General features: G+C 26.8%; 4 protein-coding genes across 6 annotated transcripts; 2 read left to right on the top strand and 2 right to left on the bottom strand.

Annotated features, from left to right (window-relative positions):
* The first annotated feature begins 1843 nt into the window (after positions 1–1843).
* LOC122717212 (probable serine/threonine-protein kinase clkA) lies at positions 1844–4677 on the top strand. Its single transcript, XM_043941057.1, has 4 exons — positions 1844–1978; positions 2297–2483; positions 2862–4265; positions 4343–4677. Exons 1-4 carry the CDS (start codon positions 1942–1944, stop codon positions 4623–4625), a joined length of 1911 nt encoding a protein of 636 aa, XP_043796992.1. The 5' UTR covers positions 1844–1941; the 3' UTR covers positions 4626–4677.
* Positions 4678–5497: 820 nt separating this feature from the next.
* LOC122717137 (holocytochrome c-type synthase) lies at positions 5498–7068 on the top strand. The gene is made up of 4 exons (XM_043940909.1): positions 5498–5684; positions 5928–6172; positions 6265–6620; positions 6695–7068. Exons 2-4 carry the CDS (start codon positions 5948–5950, stop codon positions 6942–6944), a joined length of 831 nt encoding a protein of 276 aa, XP_043796844.1. The 5' UTR covers positions 5498–5684; positions 5928–5947; the 3' UTR covers positions 6945–7068.
* Positions 7069–8273: 1205 nt separating this feature from the next.
* LOC122717054 (probable histone-lysine N-methyltransferase set-23) lies at positions 8274–9295 on the bottom strand. Its single transcript, XM_043940743.1, has one exon. It carries the CDS (start codon positions 9135–9137, stop codon positions 8382–8384), a length of 756 nt encoding a protein of 251 aa, XP_043796678.1. The 5' UTR covers positions 9138–9295; the 3' UTR covers positions 8274–8381.
* On the bottom strand, positions 9167–12389 carry LOC122717053 (traB domain-containing protein). Of its 3 annotated transcripts, none has more exons than XM_043940739.1 (7): positions 12100–12389; positions 11543–11787; positions 10814–11025; positions 10600–10714; positions 10384–10520; positions 9909–10318; positions 9167–9486 (listed from the first exon to the last, which is right to left on the bottom strand). In XM_043940739.1, the coding sequence occupies exons 2-7, from the start codon at positions 11778–11780 to the stop codon at positions 9318–9320; spliced, it is 1281 nt and encodes a 426-aa protein (XP_043796674.1). In that variant the 5' UTR covers positions 11781–11787; positions 12100–12389; the 3' UTR covers positions 9167–9317. The 3 variants fall into 3 exon arrangements, with proteins under 3 accessions (XP_043796674.1, XP_043796675.1, XP_043796676.1); XM_043940740.1 differs by having other exon boundaries at positions 12214–12389; XM_043940741.1 differs by lacking the exons at positions 11543–11787; positions 12100–12389 and adding an exon at positions 11148–11309.
* Between the last annotated feature and the right edge of the window lie 59 nt (positions 12390–12448).

Below are 12448 nucleotides of genomic sequence, written 5' to 3'. Positions count from 1 at the left end.
TATGGACACGTTCCTTAGCTTGTAGGTGCAAATATCGTGCCATCCACAACAACTTTCGCCCTCCAAGGCTGAGAAGATTCCTCGTCGTGAGTTCATCACGTGTAATAAAGATGGTCATTGATGGAAAATAAAATAATCCTTATCCGTGAAACGAAACCTATATTATTCCTATTTATAGCGACAAAAGATACATGCTCCAGATTTAAACTATAATTCTAAACTAATTCTAGAAAACAAGGCATATATTTGCCAAGAATTGCACATAATAAAATTACATTCATAAAAATGAAACGCAAAATAATAATTGAAAAATACTTTGAAACGTCACAAATATATATATATATATATATATTTAACACAAGAGCATTATATAATTTTATCGTTCGCAGTGTTCCCAAACGTTGCCGGAAATCTCGTTTCTTAACAGAGAATAGGAGAATAATTGCGAAATTTCGATTGTCGAGGTACGACCTCGATCTTCAGCTTCCTCGTGCTTTCCACTCGCTATTTCCTTTTATCCTTCATAATTTCAAACTTGTTGATTCTTCTCTGGAACGAAAAAAAAAAAAATGTTCAAAATTGAAAGAAATCGATCTTGAACGATGGAATGCGACACAACACTCCCTGGATGCGACTTTTCGAAGAGTCGAGGCTCGATCTCGAGTTGGCAAAGGGCATGGGACGACCGGTCGCGATGAACTCCACGATTCTTGTGACGTTTGGAATATACTTCATCAGAGATTTCAATCGCATCGACTAATTGATCGCAGATTCGTATCTTAAATATCGTATATCTTGAATTTTGAATAGTTTTAATATTACCTGTCTGCGATATCATTACCTGTCTGATAATTTTTCCATCGAAGAAAAATTTTTCTGCCAGAAAAATTGTAATCTGGTACCAAGTAATCGAGTGATTTAATAGAAAGTGGCTTTTACCACCTGTTGCCTTCGTAATTTATCGATGATTTGTCAATCGGGGTAATAATGTCTATTTGTCATAAACACGAAAGTACACACCTTTAAAGTTCCTATGTTGATGAACTTTGATCAAGGATAAATCCTTAATTTAATTCTTTAAGATTAGATTAAATCAATCTTGGCTGATAGTATCTGAAATAAGAAATAAAAATATTTGTAATATTCACATAATATCATAATATATAAATCAAGTTTTCAACAATTCGCATTTCAATCTATGATGTTTTGATTTTTAAAAAATTCTTTTTTTCCTACTAATAACTATTAGGAATAGTAATTATTATTTTAAATCGAGTTGGGGATTCTGGATTATTATTAATAATATGTTTTGTAACTTGTTTTGGGAGATGAAATTTAATAACAGTGAAAAAAATCTTCAATCTTTCAAGATTCGAAAAAAATTTCACCGCCAAAAACCGCTCTAAGCTTGAAAAGCATATTCTAGAGATAATCGCAAAAATATTGGATCGTCTAAATATTTCATGTTCTTGTTTTTTTAAAACAATGTTCTTGTTTTTTTAAAACAAAATTATCAGCTATGATAATTTATTAATTCAATACTAATAATTAATATAATTTTTCACCAATTGTATATGTACACGCAAAGTTGTCGAGATCATAATAATTCTCTTAGCTTTCATCAATAGTTTTCTCCATGCAAGTCGTCACTAACAGGTAGCATCTGCCTTTGGCGATCGAGCGGAGAGTGACGTAACGAAACATTACGTCCTCTACCCCCATTACACACGAGTGCCTTCTCCTGGATGATGGCCCCTACCTCGTCCACGGGGCCAGAGGCATCCTCCCAGAGAGCGTTCCCCGTAGAGCATCCTCTTCTCGGTCGCGACATTCTCCTCAACGCCGCAGTCGTCTCAAAGAGTCCCTTTGCGAAGGTAACGCGGCAGTGTGAGCTTTATTGTGGATCAATTGTCGACAGTTCATTCTCGAAGAACTTTCAAGATGGAATCCATCGGGAAAATTATTTTCCTCATATGGGGTACGTTTACACGTTTACCTGGAATATACGACGAAATTATTTAATTTATACATATAATATTCGACATGATATATTTTCATTTCTCGAATTCAATTTCTCGAAATTTCGAGTTTAAATTTTTGTATCTTGTTGAAATGAGAATGTGAATATGTAACGGCCGTACTGTTTTAGAAATGAAAAAAAGCATTTTTGCGAATCATGATAAACCCCCCTCTGTTCCACTGTTGAATAATTATTCTTTCCCGTTGATGGTGAAATTAATTAGATATAGAAAGTCTATACATAATTTTTTTTCAATAGTTCCCTATTTTGTTACAGTAGCTGCGTTCGGAACTTGTATCCTCGGGCTTCAACGACCACCACCCAGATACTCGCAACAGTATATGCCGGAAACTTCCTTCACTTGTCGCAACAAGATCGTAGGAAGTTATTACGCCGACCCAGAGACTGACTGTCAAGTATTCCATGTCTGTGTGTCCATCTCGGGCATTATTCAAGATTACAAGTAAGTTACTCTACAAATTCCCAATATTCTACGAAATGACCCTCAAAGGAATCGCTAAATAATTTTCGTGATGAGAATGTCATTACAGTTATTTTCACTTACAATTAAACATATATTAAATATTTTACATTTGTTACGATAGATTTTTTATAATATTCTCTTTTAATGAATTCTATGAATCTTGTGTTTGAGCTCTAAAAATAAAATATTATAATTATATTTTATTTTATTAAAAATGCATTTTTAATCGATCATCAAAAGAAATGGGAGTCGCAGATTTATAATATTATAAAAAGAGATGTTATTTTGAAAAATATCACGTATATACGACACTATTTAAAACTATGTACGATAAATATCCATCCCTTCTTTTCAAAGGTTCTTGTGTCCCAACGATACTGCATTCGATCAAGAAAGTCAAACATGTGCGGATTGGTATGACGTTGATTGCGAAGCAGCCACTTTATATTATGCCAGCGATAATTTTGACTTGTATAGATTAGGATCTGGTTTGGAATCACCTCATTATGATAGCATACGCAGCGATGCCGAACCCCAAGATCATCTTCAACGGTCCGAAACGAGTGACCCTGTTCGTTCCTCGGCTAATACTCTCAATAGAATATCCTCGAATAACTTTAATGCCAATAGAGATTTGAGAGGCAGCAGTACCGGTAATTTTTACAATAATAGAAATGGCAAAGAGGAAGATTATGAGAGTGAGAAATCCTATAAGGACGAGATTATTCAAGATAATAAGAAGAAAACAGGAATCAGAAAGGTTAGCAGGAAGCAACAATACAATGACAATAGTAATTATGTATCTAGTACTCCTTTACCTGCTGCTGCTCTCAATCAGAATACTTATACCGGTTTCTACAGTGGTAATAATTACAATCAACGGACTAATAGTGGTTTCATATCATCTACTAGTGTCAGGCCTCAAGAAAATTTCAAGAATCAAAATACACAGAAATATAATATCCCATCTTCAACATTTAGATCGAGTACTAATTATCAGAATAATTATAATTTCCAATCTCCTAGCACGACAAGCAGAACGACTATTTATAATACTTACAATACTAATTCGAATTATAATCAGCAAAATACTGGAAGTTTCATTCAAAGTACTACAGTAAAATCAACTAGCTACAATAAGAATCAGAATTATAATAATGGCGGACAGTTTGTCCAATCCACGACCTTGCAACCTAGCACCAATTACCAAGCAAACGATTATACAAATTATCAAAGAAATTACAATAATATACAACGTGGAAATAATAATATACTTTATCAATCTACAACTATTACACCTACTATTTACGATAATAATAATAATAATAATAATAATAATAATAATAATAATAATAATAATAATAATAATGGACAGTATAGAACTGGTACAACTATCAAACAAGATATCTCTCAATCAACCACAAAATACTTTTCTAGTTTTGCAAGCAGCAATTATGCTCCTACTACTTACAGTCCAGTTACGAAAAAATATATTGCTAATGATAATAGTCAAAGTCAAACTGGACAATATTATGAGAAATCTAACCAATCTATTAAAAGTTCGTCTCAATTTTACGATAGTACAAAACCGCCAAAGAAAGCCACACAATATAACAATTATGATGGTCCCAATGGGAAATATTATATCGAGAGCAGCACAGGAAATTATGATTTAGCGAGATCTTCGATTGGAATTGGATTCAGTCCTGCTAGTATTAATCATTTAGCTGAAACACCAAGATCTACCACTCCAGTCTCAAGGTATTAAATTAGTATATGATATTCCTAAATCTTAGTGAAGGATCTTCGTTTTGTTAAAGGAATTTATTTTTATATAGGAGAATTTCTGCAGCCACTACTTATAATCCCAATAATTTCAACTCGAATACCCAAAAAACATCTCAATCATCAACTACATCAAGGACAAGTACATATGTCAGTGGATCAGCCAGACCGTTTTCGTCAACAACGAGGCTTCCTACAACAGAACGACCAAAATCTGGAAAAAAATCTGATTACGATTATGCTTACTACGATAATACTGCTGCATTAGAATATGATAGTCTCGATTTGGAACACGTAACTGGAAATAAGGAATCAACAAAGATAACAAGGAATTAATTTTTTTTTCTAATCCTTTGTAAACACTCTATGCCACATAAAAATAGATACGATGTTAAATTTATAAACTTTTAAACTTATTATAAATTTATAAATTTATAAATAGTGGCCAGTTCATTAACAAAATCGATTTTCAACAATGATTGAATAAAAGTACATTGAAAATCGATTTTGTTGTAAAGATTGTCTTAATTATGTATTATGGAAAATCTAATAATAAGGAATATTTCCTAACAGATCTATCTTTTTATTGTAACATAAAAAAAATTATACGAATGGAAGGTCTGTTTACCTTAGAAGTTATGAATAAGTTGAAATAATATTATATTGTTTACCGTGGAATTGTTATTGAAGTAATATTTTATTAGTAACAATTTTCTTATCGAAATTTGATATGTACATAGTGAGAAATATTTTAATTTACAATAATGTCATACGTAAGAACATGTGGACTGAATGTATATATTATGCATATTTTAATAAAAAAAAAATATTAAAATATATATAATTTATCTTCTACTTACAAATCTTAATAGAAAAGTTTTAAGAATTATCTTTAATTAAAGATTTTAAATTTAATTCTAAAGTTTTACCAATAGAAGAATATAAAACTTCCTAAAATCTAGCGAAATCATTAATTAAATAATATTATTCTCTTCATTATTATTTTATTTTTATTAAAAAATTAAAAATATAAAATTAAAAAGCAATTTTTATTGATAATTTTTTCTAAATTATTTATGAATTTTTATTATAAATTTTTAAAAATATTTTAGTGTTAGTGGGGAAAATTTTTGTTATCTTAATGGAGATTACTAGAAATGATAGTGAAATATAAGAGTATATACTATTACTTATAATTCTTATATGCTTAATCCCAAGTCCTCTGAAGAATTCGGGGTCGAGATGTTCCAATTCTTCACAAGATATTACCTTTAATTTCTAAAGTTCATTTAATATTTAAGGTCATTATAATTTATTGACACATTTTCCTAAGTTGATAAAAACAGATGGTTGAATAAATTTATCTTAACAACAATTTTATGTTTATAGCTACATGTAAGTATTTTATCAACTCTCTTGTTTTTACAGCATAATATTTCATGAGAAAGTATATTTTTATATATAACATATATTTAATATATGTTAACGCATATTTATCAATAATATAATGCATATTTAATATTATAATAATATTGAAGCAACATAAAATATAGGTTATTGCACAATCTATTTATAAATATCAATATTTCTAATTTTCATATTTTTGAATGAAAAATTTTTTGATTTTCTGATGTACAGGAAACTTAGAGTAAAGAAAAATGGGTAATGTAATGACCTCTGCTGTTTCGGCAGCTGATGTAATTATGCCAATGCATCAACAACAAATTTCAAAGACTCAACACCATGAAATTTATAAATCTGAAGAAAAACCTCCACCAGAATGTCCTATGCATAAGTCTATATCAGAAAAAGAATCACCTATACTTTCCAGTGAATGTCCAATTAATGATATGACTTCAGAAGATATTAATCCCCTTAATATGGTTATAATATTTAGTTATTAATTTATTTAAATATATCTAAATATCTCACATGTTAATTATCATCACTAAATGAAACTTAAATAAAATTTTAGATGCCACCAGCTAATCAACAACCAGCACCAGATCAGCCTTTTCCACTGCCTACAGAGAGACAAGTTTCATCTATACCAAAAGCAACTGGAGAAGGAGAATTTTGGGTATATCCATCGCAACAAATGTTTTGGAATGCAATGTTGAGAAAAGGTTGGAGATGGAAAAATGATGACATTACACCAAAAGATATGGATGACATAATAAAAATTCACAATGCAAATAATGAACTAGCATGGCAGGAAGTGCTTAAATGGGAAGCACTTCATGTAAAAGAATGTGGTACTCCAAAATTACGAAGTTTTGGAGGTAAAGCTAAGCAATATTCTCCACGTGCTCGCATTCGATATTGGATGGGGTATGTTATAATAATATGATTTATAATTATTTTTAATAAATTAAACTAATAAACATGAAATTATTTATTTTTAGATATGAACTACCATTTGACAGGCATGATTGGATCGTAGATAGATGTGGAAAAGATGTACGATATATTATAGATTATTATGATGGTGGAGCAGTAAATGAAAAATATACATTTACATTACTGGATGTTAGGCCAGCCATGGATTCATTAGAGAATATTTGGGATCGTATGAGAGTAGCATGGTTGCGTTGGAAATATTGCAACGAGTCAAAAGAATCAGAATGTATGGCAAAAAATGAAAAGCAGCAATAAAAATAAATACATCGAAAAGATATTAGCTTGTTAATGATATTAGTTCATTACATTCGTTTTATGAATTACATATTATATTCATATAATGTACAGTTTTTAAAATACAAGATGACATTACATAAGATACCAAAGAAGTTCATAATCATTTAAGGAATTAAAAAAAAAATTGAATGTTTTTTTAATCCTTTTAGTTATATAATTAAAAAAAATAAATAAAATTTCGAAAAAAGAAAATAAATCGCATATTTCCGAAATTTTTTTATGTATGTTTCAATAAATCAGAAATATTTTAATATTTGTCTTTCTATTGTATATATATCGTATATTATTTTATCATCAATATTTAATATTGTTTGTACTCAATAACAATAGAAATTAAAAGAACTAATAAAATAAAATTATATTATTAACAATATATGTTATTTAAAAGATTGAATATTTTATTTTATTAGAAAATGATACATACAATACTTAACTATTTAACTATACATGTATACAGAAATGTAATATATATATTTTATTCATATATATATATATATAATACATCATTAACATATATCACTATTACAAAAATGTTATATATATGTATATATATACAGTACATATATATAATTAGTAAAACATTAAATGGAAGCTCGAATAATAATAATAATATAAATTTGAAATATATTAATAATATATTAATTATATCTAATCATTTTTTATCCAAAGTATTAAATTTTTTTCTATTTCTTTTTTAAATTTCTTTTAAGATAAAATGATGATTTATAAATTATTTCTTAATTATTAATTCATCTTATAATAATAAGAATATATATATATTTAACTCTATTAAAAATTATTACTTTCTTTATAATAATTCATATTATATTCTTAATTCTATTAAAAAAAATAATTTTCTTTATGATTTTTTATTAAATTTATAGTTAAATGTAACAATTGCATTCGTAAAAATATCTATTATTTTTCTTGATATCAATTTATATTGACAAATATATTAGAATTATACATTAGAAACATATTATTAATGAACACATTAAAAGATTGTAATAAAAAATTACGATAATTAATTAATATTTATAGATAATTAAAATAATATTTATTTTGTCTATATCTTTGATTTTGTGTATAAAAAAAGATAATTTCTCTGTACAATTGGTACACTAACTTTTATACTTTATATTAAACCAATATTAATAATTAATTATTTATTTTCTTTTTAATAAAAAATATATATTATATAAACTTATAAATAATAATAAATTTGTTCTAAAATAACTTAATTTTTGTTTGAAAATAAATAATGAAAATAATGAATAAATGTGAAATTATTAAAAATCTATTCAATATATTTACAAAACTCTATAATATTTAGAACATTATTTTCCAATTGTATAAATTTTGCTTAGATCAATTTATTAAAAAAACATAATAATTTTAAATAGGATTATGAGGCAAATAGCCTTGACAATTAGTAGAGCCACAAAGACAGATCGTATGACTGAAATTATGAATAGAATTAGTAATTCCTCCAGCATAATTGAAAGTTATTTCTTCATCAATTTCTATATCTCTGGATGCAAATAAACACAATCGAGGTACAGGTCCTTCAACTCTAATAGGTACAAGATTCGTGTTTGGTTCGCAACTGTGGTTAGAATATCGTCCAATATTGCCAAAATGTTTGGGATCTATACAAGTTACTATTATTCGATCACCAATATGCTCAGAAACCACAAGAACATAATTCATACTATTTTTATTCATCTCGACTCTACGTCTTGCTTCTTCAATACTTACCACTTCCCCAGCATATTCACAAATAAACTGACCTTTCTTAATATATTTAGTTGTGAATAAACCATGTCCTTTTCCATCAATTTCTGATACAAATAGACTATCTAATGGACCATTTTGTACCACTCTATTATCGCAATTTTCTTTGCAAGTACAATGAGAATTACATTCGATTATTGGTCTTGATAATGTTTCATCTAATATTCGACCATTAATATAATTTGGAGAACCACGTGTACATGAACAATCAGAACACTGAATTGTACATGAACAACCTAATGAATATTCTAATTCGAATTCTTCCAGATTTATTCCAGGGCCTGGTATATTATGTTCTACATACATAACACCAGATATGGTATGTTCATATTTATCTGCACATGCAATCGCCTCCATTATAGCAATCAACGAAAAAACTAAAAAAAGTTTTACAGAATTTTTTAAAAATAAGCAGCTTAAAATAAAGCAAACAATTGTTTTGTTTTCGTTTCTTTTTTCTTAATAGAAACTATGAGTTATATCATTATATCAGTTATATTATTAAAGAATTCTAAGCATAAAGATCCAACTACTCTATTATTTCGCACTGCCCTTTAATAATCCTTCAATCGACGATCTAATTGATTGCAATACATTAATAGAAGGTAATGGTATAACTTTATATCCCACATAAATTGTAGCTCCTAATAAGGAAGCCTTAATTGTAAATTTCAATATTTTAGTTGATAAAGATTGAGGAGGAACTCTAAAAAATAAAAATAAAAAGAAATTTGATATCCATAAAAACTTATTTGTAAATACTTATATATATACAAAATTTTAAAATATTCATGGGACATTTTTCGAATCGATTCTAAATATAAAAACAAACACAAAAATTGATGTACAAAAATGTTAGTAAGGCTTCTTTATTAAGTTATTTATTAATTAAGCGCAGAATATAATATAAATAATGTAATATAACAAAGACAAAATAATATCACTCTATTTTCATTCTCCTTTGTGTAAAATTCAATTGCTTAATAAATAAGCCTTTTCGATATTTTTGCACACAATAAATTTTGTTATTTTAAAATTATATAATATAAATATATATATATATAAAATTAATTCTCCAAAAATATACCACAAATATATTAACATTTTGTATATAACATATATGCATACCGTATAATAGGCCATATATCAGAGGCTTTTACTTTTCCCCAATTTTCAACAATGCCATTGATATGTCCTATACCAACAACTCCTACAACTCTTGGTGATATTAATCCTGCTGAAGTATATTGTGTTGCAGTAGCCATTTGGAGATGGTATGTAAGATATATGTCTCTTTCTGTGACAAACGTTTTTTCTATTGCTGGATATTCTTCTCTTAATGTTGAAATCATTTGTTCTAGTACACATTTTCGTTTATATCGCTCTATATCTTGCTTACTGATACGAGAATCTAACCGTAACACAAACCATGTAAGCTTTATAATTTCCCACCAAGATACTTCTCTTAATGCACGTTGAATTGTTACGTCAATTGAACGATCTGCCAATTGAATAATGCAATTTGGTACTTTTTTTGCCTAAAAAAATATGATTATTTATGATAATTTTATATTTTTAATAAATTAAAATCAATCTAATTTACCTCTTTAAATGCTGTACGGAATTCACCACCTGGTGCCATTCCAAGTTGCTTAACAATATGAGCCAATATAGAATATAACATAATATGCAACAATCCATTATAAGCTCCATGATGCCGCAATATTTCAGTTAAATTTTCTACAAAATAAAATAAATGAATTTCATACATTCAAAAAATATATTTAAAATATTTAAATACATATTTTAAAAAACTCACTAAGACTTAAATCCGTTGCATCACGATATAAAGTTTCCTCATTAATGTTTATAGCACCAATTCTAGCTTTACATAATTCAACTACGACTATATGAGGCTGTACAGCCTGAATGATCTTTAATTGTAAAGAAAAATATTTTTATTTTATATTTTTAATTTTATTAGAAATAATCATAATTAAAAAAAACTAATAATAAATTGTAAATTTATTTACCGTTGCAACATCATTTTGACTTTCAATACTAAAGTGTGCTGTACCTACTAAATATAGTTTTCCTCCTTCTGGTGTAGTAAGTAATTTCACTGTTTCTGGTAACTTTTCATCTATACTTGCATCATATTCTGGTTGAATTGATGCAGCAATATTAATGTCTTTATTACTATTTTCATTGTGAGCACTAAATCTCAATTGATGACCAATAACTTCTAAAGTGAAAATAATTTTCATTTAAATATATATTATAGTATTGAAAAAGTTAATAAATAATTCTATGAAATGAATTTCTATGAAGATAGAACCTTCTAGAAACTATAAGTGATGATGATACCTTGATGTTTTGAAATTTTTCTTTTCTTTTTGCATTGGACTGACATTCTGAACACTATTGTACTACTGTGTCTAGTTTATACTATAACTCAGCCAATGGCTTTACATTGATTTTATTATCATATTAAAAAGACAAAGAAAAGAAGAAAAAACCTTGTAAGTCTCTTTCTATAGAAGCCTTAAAAGATCAGTTGTTTTAAAGAACTTTTTTAAGTGATAATAATATATTTATTATTAAAAACTAAATATCAAATTATTAATAAATTTTTAATCATCAAAAAGAAAATAAACTATAATGAACAAAAAAAAATATATATATAATATTTTTTATTTTGATGAATGATAAGTATTACCATCACTTACAAATTTTTCATTTAATTTCTTCTTTATTATCACCTTTAGTTTTCTCCTTTTTAGTATCTATTAAAAATTGTATAGTATCTGACTCATATTTTGATTTATTAACTGATTGTAAATCTATTTGCAATTCACTGCTAATTAACTTTTCAGATGAACTTTGTATGTATGAACTTTTATCGTCAATAGTATCTTTTGTATCAATTACACAATATTGTTTAGCAATTATACTATATTTATTTTTGCTACAATCTGCACTCATAATATGCGAGGACATTTTATATCTGATAATTAAAAACATATATTAGATTAATTCCTTTAACTGTTATTTGAAATTAGAAAATAGTTTATAATTCTCATATAATATATTGATTAAAAGTTTTTTTGATATATGATTAATCTATCAAAATATTTAAAATGAATATAATGTAAACAAAATTATTTTTTAACAAAAATGATAAAATTTGTTGCAAATTTAAAAAAATTCGAAGAAATTTGTGAAAAACAACTATCATTAATATACTAAAACTATACCTATAATATAACCTAAGAAATAACAATATGATTTTAATAATGTAATTTTTTATTATATTTACCAAAATAATTCAAATCTTTTATAATATATTATCTTAAGATGTAAATGATATTTTAAACATATTTCTTTTAATATTTGTAAATAATAGATGTAAATTATAAACAAAATCTGAAACCTTTTATTACTTGTAGATGACGTGACAGATTACAAACACTAATTTTATAAAGAACGTTCCTCGGTTTTCAGATATTAAAATAAATTAATTTAATAAATTTAATGAAATAATTTAAGTTTTACTTTTCGTTAATTTTTTTTTATAATAATTTATCAATTATTATTGTAAGAATCAAAGATATTGATGTAATACAATCTTTCTACATCAATCAGTTAACTATGAATAAGCTATCGAT

The sequence above is a fragment of the Apis laboriosa genome, unplaced genomic scaffold, assembly GCF_014066325.1.
Source record: "Apis laboriosa isolate Shangri-la unplaced genomic scaffold, ASM1406632v1 scaffold4_cov146, whole genome shotgun sequence".
Classification (NCBI taxonomy): domain Eukaryota; kingdom Metazoa; phylum Arthropoda; class Insecta; order Hymenoptera; family Apidae; genus Apis; species Apis laboriosa.
This window is presented reverse-complemented; position numbering and strand designations above follow the sequence as displayed.